We start from the raw sequence: 15093 nt of genomic DNA on the forward strand, positions 1-15093 counted from the left end.
TTTAACAAGCTCTTAGATTCTATTGTTTTTTCTTTAGTTTTATATACATAGTTAATGAATAACCTGACAATATTTGGAATTTGGATACATAAATAAATTGATTTTTAATAATATTTGCTATAATTTATAAAATTATTTTTAATTAACTTAAAAAGCTTTAATGTTAGTTATGTATTATAATTTGGTATAATTAATTATTTTTAAATATTTTAGGTAAAAACTTATCATATTTTTTTAATTTTTGAAACTATAAATTTTATAAATTAAAATATAACTTAACTTAACCCTGTTCTAAATTTTTAACAGTGTTTTATCGTAAGAAAAAACTTTTTTGTATAATTCTAATATTATTCATTTGTAATTTCATTAATAGTTTAGCATATATAATACATAATATAATAAATAAGTAATAAACCACATTATAAATATTATTTTTCTACAATTTTTTCCTAAAAATCCTTTAAAATATTTTAACATGAAAATAAATGTATTGATAAAAAAATCATATTTTTATATTTTCATTTGTTATTTTAATATCAAAACGAGAACTGTAAATGTTTTTATGTCTTACAAAATCATCTAATAGTTGTAAATCTATTAACAACAAAAAGAAGGGATTTTGTATAATTGAAAAACACTTATTTTGTTATGTTCTTAAAAATCTAAAAACTTGAAGATATAGACTATCAGTATACTTAATAAATTACTTGTAGTAAATAGGGCCCGGAAGTTCATGCATTTGTATGTTTTTTTTTTTTGAGTGCATCAAAAAGTTACTGCATTTGAATCATAACCTAAAGAGTTCAAAGATAAAATATTAGTATGCATATTTTTGAATATTTTGAGGTCTTTTACATAATATGCATATTTTAAAATAAAATTGCATTTTATTGCATTTTAATTGTGTTGTTTTTTTATATTTCATGTAAATGTTGGACTTTTATTATATTTCAAAATATATTTGTTGAACAATTTGTCTACAAAAATGTCGCAAACATAAAATAAAAAACCTTTTTAAAATTATAAGTTGTACTTTATTAATTTAATATTATGTAATTTTTATCCTGATAGGCGATAAGGTGGTTATACGTATTCGAGTCTAATTTAATTAAAACCTTAGTCGTTATATTCTCGATGACTCCAATGACAGATTCGTAGAACTATTATTTGTGGAATTATTCAGTTCATTTATATTTTAAAACCTGTCAAAATTCCTAGTTGTAAATTGTAATTCTTGAAGTAAACACAACATATATTATACTATATTTTATATTAATTAAATTGTACATATTTTACCAATGTTTTAATTATTATTTTTGCCAAAAACGAAAAAATTATAAGTTATAAATTTAGGTATTATTTATTAAAAGGTATATTACGGGTGAAGATTCTTGGTTAATCACCCTGTATACACAAATGTTTTCATTGTCTTAATGTTATATATTTTATCCTTATTTGGACTTTAACAATAGTATAATGCAACTCATGGATCATATATGTTTGTTCACAGGACGACCGTCAAAATAATGCGTCTTCAGGAGAGGGCTTTAATCCTCTCTACGAGAAGAGCTCTGAACAGCAACAAGACGTGTTAAATTCATCAAAAATATTTATCCCATTAAGCACTCCACGTTACAGGTATTTATTGAACACATAAAATAACATGGTAAAATGTATATATTATGCGCATAATTATTAATCTTACTATAAATCAAATATTAAGATCATTCACTTCATTAAGATACTTACGTTTCATGTTGCTTTTAATTATAATAGGTAAATACCCATACTTTATTCGCAACATATTATGTTATGTTATAATATAATATCGAAAACTTCCATACTTCCATGAATTTTTATAGAAGTCTTTAGAATAATATTATAAATTATTAAATTAAAATACATAGGAATCTATTAAGAGAGTACAATGTACACATACAATATAGTTTATACTAAACAATGCAAATTTTATAAACACTATACTAAGATCTACTAAAATATTCTGTTTACTAACAGAGATATGCGTTCTACGAATTGTGAGACTAAGCAGTAAGCAATGTATGATATACTAACGCTAGTAATAGTTATGTGTGAGAAATATGGTTCTATTAGTTCTATACCTGTGTTTTTATATGTTACCAAAATGTTAAATATTATTTCAAAATGATATCTGTTTTCACATTACTAATACAATATTTTTTTTTACATCTCATATACTACAATATATGATAATCGTACATAATTACGAGTATAAAGGGCGATTCATTTATTGAATTTTTTTACGTTTATGAAAAATAGTTTCCAAATGTGTATAGAGATAAAGAAAAAAAAGATGAAAATTTTTTAAAACTGATACAATTATAGAAAATGCTATTAATTTAAACATTCGTTAAAAATCTCAAGTGCTTAGGACTATTTGTTTTAGATTTACAAAAAAAAAAAATAATAATAATAACAACAACAACAAATAAAAACATTTTATTTTGTCGAATACTGATTTTTATTTATGATTCCCTGTGATAACTTTTCAAAATAACCATTTTTCAAAGATGAAAATCGAAGCATTTTTACTGTCAAAAAAGGTGATATTAGATTGAAACCGAAAACATATGATTGTAAAATTAATACATTCATCGATCTTCATAGATTCTAAAATTACAATATTAAATATTGTTAATGATAAGTAAATAAATATATTCCCAACTAGCTTAATAGATAGTGTTTTTTTAATTATCAGTTAATTAAATACTAAGCAAATATTTGAAATTATTATAAAATATTTAACATTTATTAGTAACATATATAGGTAATACATGAACTAATAAAATATTTAATTAATAATATTTATATAAAAATAATATAATATTATGTAAGATGTAAATACTAAAATATTATATATCTACCTGAACTATACAGTCTTATAATATTATGATTCAATGATTTTTATTTGAATCATGATAACTTATAGGCACAATAAAATATTTTTATTGTTTTTTTTTTTTTGTTAATTAATTATGAAAAAAAGCTGATACACGTAGAACTTTGGCAAAAACTGCATTATAAAATAATTATTACATTTGTATAATAGGTATGGAATATATGAGATAATATTTGAAAATGAATATCATATAAACGGTAATAAAATTTTATTATCAATCTATTGTAAACTATGTACTTTTTATCTTAAATTTTATAAACTTTTAATTAATAAAGTTTAACTCATGACTCTTATGAAAATATATATTCATGAATATATTGTTTAGTTTGTCATATACTGTGGTACACATTATTAGAATGTTCTAGATGTTTATGTTTCTGCAGTAAACAGAATCGTTCTGAGAATTCTTTAGTAAACTTATTAAATCTTGGAGATAGTAGCTAACAAAGAATAAAATAACATGTCAAAACTCAAATTCAATGATTTTTAGACACCCATATTCAGCAATTTAAATTACTAAAAGGTACACTGTTCTTTAACATTAATATGAATTATTTTAATATAGTTTTTTAGAAAGCCATAGTGCTGACATAACATTTGTAAATAATTCCACACAAAATTAATCATAACTATAAAAAATTGATCAACGGTAAACAAATATTATTAAATCTGAAAACAATGCATAGCATATATTATTTATAACATAAAAAAATAAAAATAAAAATTCTGTATACTTTTATTAATGATTAATGATTTTTATAAATAATCATTTATTTAAAGTTTTAGGAATGAGCTAATATTATAATGTTTTTATAATTTTTTTTTTTATTCTTCTCTTTTTACTACTTTGGTAAAAATTTTATTCTCATTGTACTGACATATTATTTTAGTCATAAGGGGTAAATTTGTTTCAGTTAGGCCATTTAGCAACAAAGTTAAATGATACGTTAATTAATGTTACCGTTATTTATTAGAATATTAATACTGTTTTCTTAAAATAGTTGCGTAGGTACCATGAAATAATATTATCTTAAATTAGCTCATTTTTCTTTGTACTTTTTATTAATCTTTGGCTATTTTAGTGGTATCTATTAATACTATTATTTTTTAAAAGCACATATTTTTATTGTTTATGTACCTATTGAAAATGAAAATAATAAAATAACATTATTGTATAACATACATTATTTTTAATAGATATAAATTGAAAACAGTTAGGTATTTAATTATTTTTTATATAAGTAAACAATTTTAAATATTTTTACAAATTACTAGTCAATTAGGCATTTGAACAATTTATTAAAATACGAAAAATAATAATCATATACAGAGTATATTAACCTATATTATAAATATTTTAATTGGAAATCGTAATAAAACACATATAATAATTATGGAATTTCACTACTATTCACAGTCTCAGAACTAACCTGAGATGCGAGTTCTCCTGAATATTATTTTTCATGCGTATTTCATTATGAAGTACTTCACTGTGTAATGGATATTTAAAATTTGAATTCAATAATTAACTACTGCATACTACGAAAAACGAAAAACGATCCTGAGTGGAGACGGTGTGTCAGACTGTAGAAATATTATGGCAGTAGAATATTAATTTATAATTAAAATATTTATAATTTACTTTTCTATTCTTAATACCGAAGGTTCAAATTATTTTTGATAAAATACCGCATAAATTATATTATATAATATTATTATCTTAAATGTAGTAATTACTTACGTGCCGTCAAACGATTTAAATTTCGTGATATAAATAGTTGAACACAAGAGAAAAATTTACAAAAATATGTTGTGATACCTATAATAACATTACAGATGTGTAATACTATATGTAATAGTGAATAATTTTAGGTCTTCATCATATAAATCTATGAAATAATTAAATCACAACATAATAAATAAATATTTTTCTTTTAAATTAAATTAAAATTTCAACTAAAAATATGTAATAGAAATGAATGTAGTTGTATACTTAAGTTATTTTTATAATTCAACAAGAACAGCTTATGGCTTTTGAGGTATTTCGTTTTCAACTCACAGGCCTAAAGTCTCACAACTAAAATTCACTTGCTACTTACAATGTTACTTACACTTATACATTACAACCCTCAATGACACAATGCAAAAAAACATTTAAAAAAAAAACCAATCTTAAAAGTACATTAATTACATAAGTATTTAGAAAAATACTTCTAACCACATGCTAACAAATACGATAATAGTTACATTATTAAGGAATTTTAATTTTAATAAGCTTAACTACTCCAATTTTATTTACATCTAAGCATACAACAACTTCTGAAAATAATATACTTACTTATAACTAAAAAAAAAGTGTATAAGTGGGTACCACTTTACTAGGTGTCAAGAAAGTCACTTTGATGATGTGTTAAATGTTAGTTAAATGATTTATCATTATGTACGAAAAATAATTCTCAGTAGAGACAGTATATTGCGATACATCACTAAATATTTATTTTTATCTTAAAGTTTTTAATATTGATATTAATTTATGTAGTTAATTTTAGTATTAATAATACCAATAGTTATAGAATAAACAAATAGGCTATGGTATAGGGATTGTTGATATATTATATAACCAATGGTAATATAGAAGATTGAATTAAATTTTCATTGTATTTGAAAATATCAATGTACAGTGTGAATGCAAAATATGATGATAGATACGTAGTAGTTTGATGTACACAAAATTAATATTTTTAGTAAAGTATGACAAAATAATGAATATTGTTATTCATAATTTAAATATTATGTAATTTCATTCTAATTTGAAGTTTAAAAAAAATATGTGTTTATAATAATGAATTGTACTGAAGTATTCAAAATAATTTAAAATATCTTAAGAAAAAACTTTGGTGGAATTTTGCAAATTTTTTTTTTAATATTTAAACCATCGTATAAACATTTGTAATAAAACTAAAAAAAAATAAAAATATCTATAAATTGCTTAAAAGCATTTTGAAAATGTTATAGCTTATTGAAAATAAACATATAAATATTTAGTGACAATTTACAGTATTTACTCTTATTCTTTTTTAAATTATAAAAAAATATCAGAAATCATTTGAAGAGAAATAGTGTTATTTTACAGTTGAATTTACAATAATATAGAAAAAAAATTAACTTTAAACCTTTATAAAAAATTTTAAATAATTGAAGTAGGTAATCGAATACTTATACTAAATACTTTTTAAACGTATTTCTTACAGTTTCTTATAATTATATTGCCATAGCTCTTAGATCTTAAACAGTGTGTCATATAACTTAATCAATTAAAATAGAGAAAGTCACTATTAAAATCTAAACTATCAATAAGAAATATTTAATCTACTCATCCTCGTTGTCTTCTGATGATGAAATACGGGCTTTAACATATTTTAATTTATGTATACAATTTTTATATTTTTATAATTGTTATTAAATATTTTATATTTTATTTTACATAAACATAATTACAATACACGATAACAATATAAAAACAATACATGATATTAGATTACTAAGTAACTACTATTATCTTGTAATTACCTATATTAGCATAATATATATAGTGTAACGTGCCACGTACAAGCAATGGAATGATGTAGTATCGAATGGAATATTTGTAAAAAATGAAGACTGTTGAATTATTTCTAAGTGTTTTATTTTGACAAAAATATTCTAAGTCCAAATGACAAAATTATTGAACTGGGTGACGTGAAGGTGCTCGCTATAACTCTGGTGGATCACGTCTAAAATGTGCCTAATCTGGACCCCTTATATTTCGTCCAGAGGCCCCCGCGGTACCGGCAGGTCCCTGCTGGTCAGTGTACGTGAATCCGCTCTTCCCACGCATTTGCGTAAATCATATATCGATGATTTCCTGTGAAATCGCAAGCGCGCGTGCGATGATGTCGTGTATGACCATGAACGATGCCGCTATATAATATAATTTAATATAATATAATATAATAATATAATAATAAAATATAATATTATCGACGCGGCCAGCTTTTCCAAGAAAAGCTGCTCCGCTGTTTTATAGTCTATAGCGTTGTTTTTCGCTTACTAAGTTTAATTGTATTTTGGCTAATTTTTACCTTCACTAATTTGGTCCCGAGATTACTGATCATTATCCGTTCTAACGAACTCGTCCATGGGTTTTAAGAAATATCTCCCATTTGGATTTGGTCATCATTATCTACGTTTTGACACCTATGTATACTATATTTAATGTATATGACATCAGAGCACGTTGCAATAGTATTTATTTCTGATCATGAAATAAATCTTATGTCTTTTTTTTTTATTATTACATTTTACTTATTATGTTTATTACAGACATACATACTTCTAAAATACATATATGAAATTAATAATTTTTAATTATAAAGTAGTTAACCATTTCATGATTTTGACGGATTAAAGTTTGAATGCATAAAAAAAAATTAGAAATTTTTAATATTTTTTTACTACTGTAATAAAAACGTATGCGGAATCTTGTTTTCAATTATCAAGCTATTCGTCTCAGGAAAAAAAAACTACATCAACACAAATCGGATATTTTATCATGTCTAAATAATTTTAGTATAAATGTTTAGTGAATTTTTCAATATTAATAATATAAAATAATATAAATAATATATTATTTTTTTTTTAAATTATTAACAAAAATTAAAAAGTATTTACAAAAACTATTATTAAATAAATAAATTAAAAATTAAATTTTTTTGGCTGGGACAAAATACTTGAAAATTTAATACAAAGTTCTTCATCAGTTAGTCTTATAGTGATTCAAACATTATAAGAACACATAGACACAATTTCTATGTATTCATGAGTTTCAAAATTTTTATATTCATAAATCATGAGTATTTGAACACTATTTTGTAGATGCAATTCATAAAAAATTTTAATAAAATATTTTCAATAAGTTTAGCTTACAATTATTATGAAAGGATTCTGGGATATTCAGGTCATTTTGAAAAGAAAATATATATTATTTACATAGAAATATTTTTATATTATTAATTAAAAAAAAAAAATAATTTCTATGGAAAGTAGAGAATGCATTCTCTTGAATCCTAATCCAGTGATCACTAAAAACCAAACCTAATACCAACAATTTTAATTACAGTGTTTTCGTGTTTTAAACTACTACTAAAAATTAAACTTATAGCTATAAAATCATACATTTATTATCCATTATAAATTCAAAAAAAAAAAAAAAAAATATTATCTACATAGAATGCGTTAATGAAAATAATTTAATAATTTTTTAATACTAATTACATATTATAGTTATTGTACATTAATTATTATTTTTATGTTTAGTTTTGGTTCTTCTGCATCTACAGACCATCTTGGTTTTGAAAGTCAATTACTGGAAGTGGCTATTCGTACAAACGATGTTTCAAAAGTTAAACACTTCTTAATGATACATCGAGATAAATTTCAGGTGCGTAAGTGTTTATGATTGCAATATAATACAGAAATGTTTTATAAAATTATTATTATAATTTGTAATAATTTTAGATTTAGGTTTTTGTAAATCATTAGAAAGGGGATCCGGTATGTAAAGGGTTGAGTATAGGCAGTATTAAGTTATTTAATATGATATTCGTGTTAGTGTGTGCGTAGTAAACGATCATTAACATGTCATAAGCATAGGTGCAACTAGACCTTTAAAACAGGGGATGCTAAATATGTGAATGTACCACACATATATAGTACTTTTTGATGCGACCTATTGGCTAAAAATAGCTCGTAAGAAATATATTCCTCCGTAATGTATACCCTATCGTTAATCGTCTAACAATATTATAGGAATATCCGTGTATGGAATGAATTATAATGAATTATATTATATGACTTATGAACAAATAATTAAATATTTTTTCTGAAAATTTTCCAAAATTTAAAATCATAACATTTATGGTATTTCAATAAAATAATAAAAGTTAGATATAAAAACAGGGTGTGCTAAATTTTAACTTAGGGGTTCCAAAGAATGTATTTTGCACCCCACTAGTTGCACCACTGGTAATAAGTTATGTGGTTATAAGAGAAGACACTTTTAAATATACTCACACGAGCATGCGACAATAACAATTAAATTATATCACGTATGACGGCATACCATTGCATAATTTAATATAATATTTTCATATCATTGTATTATTATGCGTTCATACAGTTTTTGTGTAGCAAAAGAATTTAAACGTCAAAACGTGTTTAATACATTTTTTAAGTCAAATTTTTATAAGTAAGTTCATGTTTAAATTTGAAAAATTCGTTTGTAAGATCTTAAGACAAGAAGGCAAGGAACCCAATTTTTTTCAAAATTTCTTTTCGAGTAATTAATATAGGTATTTATTAGCATGAAAAAAGTTTTATTTATATGCATACCTAATATGATTTCTATAAAAAAAGTAAAATAAATTATGTATACATATTTATAAATATATTTAAAAATAATTGCATAGATAAATATTTCATTATTGAAATTATCTGATAATCGTTTTTAAAATATGGAATATTCATATCATGTACAATGCATAAAAATCATTTTATCTTTTTTAAAGATTTAAATGCAAATATGTTTCAATTATAACACTGGTAAAAGTGACGTAAAAAATAATTTCGTCTTTGAAATCTACTTATTTGCGATACATTAAATAAAAGTTTATAGCGATCATTTAAGCGGAAATTAATAAAAACATATAAAATAACATTTTATTAATAAAAACAACTTAAAATATAGCATTATATTATAAATTAATTCTATTTTATGGTTGTATAATTTTGAAAATTATACTAACATGCGAATTAAATTTATTTTTTAGCCTAAATTGTATATGAACCAATACAAACTCGAGTAAAAAAAGCGAATTAAAATTATTTTTATGATAAATAAAAAAAAATTTATATACAATATAATTTATATTAATGTCCTATACATTTACTTTAAATAAATATCATATTATTTGTAAATTCTATTTTTTTTTTAAATTTTAAAATTATTTTCATAAATATGAAAATTAATTTTGCTTATTTTGTATTTTACAGATAAATTCAAAACCACCAGAAAAGGATTTTAATTTTAATTTACAAAATCAGGACTTAAATATAAATTCACAGCCGACCAAAATCCAAACAGCCAGGTAAATTGGTATTTTTATATATTAGTATAGTTTAATATACCTAATTCATATTTTATATTTCTTTTAAAAAATCTAATGGTACTTGCTCAACAAGTGTACATAAAAATAAAATATTTATGATATTCTGATTTTTAACTATTTGCAAAGTATAAAATATAAATTAGGTTTGAACTTTTATTAAATGTACTACCTATTCTAATTAATATAAAATTTAAAAATGTGTTTTTAATCAAATGCAACTGCACTTGTGATACATTCTCAATGTTTATAATTTGTATGCAAAATGTTTCATCAGTCTATTTACTATTAACATTTTTTTTAAAAAATGTGGAAAAGTGATTATCACTCTGGTGTGTATATCGATTACGCTGAAATGACCTTTTTATCTGTAAGAAATCTATCGATTGCACTGCTTATCAATTCCTCCAAATTGTTTTATAAATTGATTCGAACTTTTTTATTTATTGATTTCTGTGGTTAATATTTGTAAATTATTTATTTTAATAAAAACAAAATGTAAAATGCTTACATTGAATTTAAAAATATAAACTGATTCTTATATAACAATAAGAGTTAATTTTTAGTTAATAATTTGACGATTATTTAAATTAAAAAAATGGATAGATTTACATATATGGACTGGCATCAAACCACACTCTGAAAAATAAATCAACTTAACATTACAATATTATAATTATTATTTATTATTTTTACTGTACTATTTTTACCTTTTTGGCGTTATCTAAATATATTATAAAACATTAAAAAAAACCAACCACTAGGTATTTGAATTACATTATTTTCTTACTTTAATACATTTTACTTACGACAATGTTTGAATTGTTTTTTGAAATGTTAATAATATTAAGATAAAAAAAAAAAAACTATGGTTATTATGGTATAATATTCTGATGCACGTTAGATATGGAGTGGATCACGGATCACTATTATTGGTATGTTAAATTTGAATTCAATAATATATCTTTGTATACGAAAAACGATTCTGAGTGGAAACAGTTTTTCATTTTATATCACCAAGTTATATATTTTTATTGGTATAGCTATTAAAGTCATTTATTTTAGGTACTTTTAGTACTATAGTAAGTTGATACAATTGTTTTTCCGAAAATATTACATTAAAATTATATAATCAGTTTATTAAATTATTATAATTATATATATTTATACCATATTACATCAAATTATATCACACAACATTTAATAACATCTTTCTATAAATACCTTAAAATAGTAAAAATATATTTGAGGTATCTATAAATAAATCAAAACGTTATTGTGCATAATCAAATTCATAATAGTATAAAATACGAGTAAAGGACAAAGGTATTATAAAAATTAAATTCCCAGAATTTTTTTTTTTGTTTACAGACCATGGAGGTCTTTTTTCATTTTTACTAAGTCACTCAAACAGTTACCAATTATTTACATCTTCAATTTGTGTCGTTTCTAAGCTTTTCAGATCTTTGTTCAATCTATCGAGCTATCATTGAAGGGGCTTGCCTTTTAGCCTCTTCCTGCTGGATTTATTGATTAGTACTTTATGTGTTAGCTTATCTTTTTTACCCTCCATACACGGAGAGCGTTCTTTAGTCTTTTAGCTTTTAAACATGTTTCTATATTTGGTCTATTGAAAATGTTTTCGACTTTCCTATTTTTTAGTCTTTCATAACTACTTGACTCCGGTGCTAGTATAGGTCCATAATATACCATAATTGAAATTTTTCTTTCAAATATTAAATGTTTTAGTTTATCAAAAGTCACTGTTGACCAAGTCTCACAAGCGTAAATCATAAATGAACGTAAATAGACTAAATAAAGTTTAATTTTAGTTTCTTTTGATAGAAACCTTGATGACAACAGCATGTTTCTTATTGTGTGATATTCTCTATTGACCGAAGCGAGTTGTAGCTTAACTTCATTGTGCATGTCATTATTTTAGTTTGTATTAACCCCTAGGTTTATAAAATATATAAATTACTCAAATAAGTATTGTCCATACCTGAGTTTTGAATAATTGATAGCTTTCTCGATACAATCATGTATTTTGTTTTATTTTCATTAATTCTAAAATATTATGACGAATTTACACAACATTTGTGTAATCTTAACATTATTTAATAATGTATTTGAATTATAAAAATAAAAAAAATAATTAACATTTAATTATTTATTGTTTAATAAGTAATTTTTTCCAAATTTGAACATAAATGTATAAACAAAATTATTTAGATTTTATGGTTTGAGTATAAATGGCTTATGAAGAATTTTGTATAGAATTTTCAAAAATAAATTACAAAAATAAAAGTTTTTATGATTCACTTAGGTACTACAAAATAACTTATAATTTTGATGAAATTCTTATAACAACTTAACTTATAACTTAAAATGCTTATAACAAGAATGGTTAGGTTAAAAATAACTTTTGTGTGATCTTATATTACATTTTAGAATCTTGATATAACGAATAATTTTTTATCCATGTTAATAGAAAAATAACTAAAGAAAAAAATTGAAACTTCATACTTAAAATGATTTGAAAAATTTAAAAATATATATATTATATATTGGAAATAGTAAACATTTGGTAACAAATAGTAATAAAGTATCTATTAGTATTATTATTATTATTTTTTCAATAGATACAATAAAAAATAAAAAAAATTGTAATTATTTTACAGTTTAATATGGAATGTCATAAACATTTGAACTTGAAATAGTCATAAAGAATTATTGATTTGGCTTTTCGATAGAATTTTTTTTTTCATATATAAGTTGAAAATAAATAAATAAGCTTTTATTAATCTTTTAAATATTGGGTATAAAAATAAAATTAATTAATTGTATAAAATTTTTATACATTTTTAACTGTAAAATAATATAATAATTTTGGCAGTTTTTACGAATTTAGTCAAAATTCTATCTTTAAATGCTTATAAAAAAATACTGTGGATAAAGATTTTCGATAATATAAACATTTAGTGCAAATTTCCCTTATCTATAATTCGTTTTGAGTTAAATAAAAATCAAAATAACACATTTTTTAAAAAAATTCAATTTCCGTAAAAATAAAATTTTATTATGATAACAGTAATAATTTCATTCCTTACATATTTTTTTTATTCACTTTTTAGAAGAAAATAATTTTATTGAAAAAATTACATGAAGAATAAATATTTTTTTCACATAATTACTACAATACGGTAATAATTACTCATTATTATACAACGTTTTCCATTAACATAATCCAACATTTCTTCTTTTATATAAAATTAGTTTGAAAACTTAACTTTTATGCTATTTTACTTAAATATTCATATTATTTTTATTATAATGCTTTTGTAAACGTCGTATGCTTAATTCGATATTTATTGTAGTTTCTGAGTTCAAGGAGGATACTTTTTGTTTTACTGCGACATATTGTTTGTTCTGGAAAACAATTTTTATGTTAGTAAAAATACTTTTTAAATTCATAATTATAAAAAAAAATATATTTTATAAACGTTTTCTCTTTTTAGAAAATCACAATATGTATTTATGTTTAGCGTACATATTTTAGTGATATGTCTAGATGATTATATATGGGTTTTTTCAATCCCCGTTTAAAATAACTAATAAGTCATTTATAAAACCCTTGTAAATATATTTTATTATACATTTACTAACTAAAATCTTAAGACACTACTGACTACTTGATTTAAAATAGATAGATTATTTTATCAATTTATGAATATTTTAAATGCAATTAATTTGGGCAGTAGATATTTAAAATGATCTAAGTGATATTTTTCATTATTTGTTTAGAGAATGTAGTGAATATGTTCAAATATGGGTTAGTTAAAACAAAATTGTATTAACTATCCTTTTTTAAAATTCTGATTATACTTGTTTTAATGTTAATATAAGTATTTCTACAGCTTTATATTAATATTTTTCTGTAACTAAATTTTGTCTGCTTATAATGTAGACTTAACACTGTATAATGTATAAGCATGATAATAATAACAATAATGATAAAAGCATTTACCTAAACTGAGTATATATAATATACAATGTGTTTACCAATTTAGGGAATACTGAATTTCTCAGCTGGATTTTTTTGGAATAAATCGATTTTTTTTTTACAAGCTGGAGATAGGTATATAAATACACATTTTTTTATCCACTTCAAAATTTTTTTAAATTTTAGTCTGCGCATGCTCAGTAAAAACTTTTTTTTTTTAATAGCAACACCTACTTTGATTACCATATTCAAATAATTCTATTTTTTTTTAAGAAATTTCGATGTATCAACTATGGTTCTAAATTCAAAATTGACTGAAAAAGAGCCATGTCAATTTTAATAAATAATATATTTTTTTTTATAAAATCATTTAAAATTAGTTTTTATTGGTTACTTTTTGAATATTTGTACGGTTTAGATTCTGAGCGGAGCAAGGAATGTATGGGTTTTACAATGATGTTTAACTTGCTCAAAAGTACAAATGTAGCATATTTTCTGAAAGGTAATATTCTTAATCTGGTACTTTAGCGAGGTCATTTTTCGATTTTCGAAATGGTACTCGAAATAAAAGAGATTAAAGGAGAAAAAATGTACAACTTCACGATTATGTAGGTAATATAAAATAATTACGGCTTTGTTTATCGCCATAGAAACGAATAAAATTAAATAAAAAAGATCCCTTCGTCCGCTCAGAATCGTTTGTTATCGAATGCAATCATATTGCATTTAAATCGAATATCTACAGTAAAATTACACTATCCTGTCCGAGGACCGATGAGACGATGGACAAACATCCACCACCGAAATGCGCTGACCTACTTTTTTTTTAGAAGTGTCATAAACAAGATTAACATAATATGGGTAAAAAATAATATGTTATATTATAACACTTCTAAAAAAAAAAAAAAACCGCACAAATATTCTAAAAGTAGTTCTTATTAGTATAAGAA

At 22.4% G+C, this 15093-nt stretch overlaps 1 protein-coding gene across 1 annotated transcript in view; it reads left to right on the forward strand.

Annotated features, from left to right (window-relative positions):
• The window catches only part of LOC114119437 (uncharacterized), a 268368-nt gene that overhangs the window by 143664 nt on the left and 109611 nt on the right, over positions 1-15093 (forward strand). Inside the window, exons 4-6 of the mRNA XM_027980994.2 lie at positions 1511-1638; positions 8294-8417; positions 10028-10122. Of these exons, the coding sequence (XP_027836795.2) occupies positions 1511-1638; positions 8294-8417; positions 10028-10122 (347 nt within the window). The remainder of the gene's footprint in view (positions 1-1510; positions 1639-8293; positions 8418-10027; positions 10123-15093) is intronic.

This window comes from Aphis gossypii, chromosome X (assembly GCF_020184175.1).
Source record: "Aphis gossypii isolate Hap1 chromosome X, ASM2018417v2, whole genome shotgun sequence".
NCBI lineage: Eukaryota > Metazoa > Arthropoda > Insecta > Hemiptera > Aphididae > Aphis > Aphis gossypii.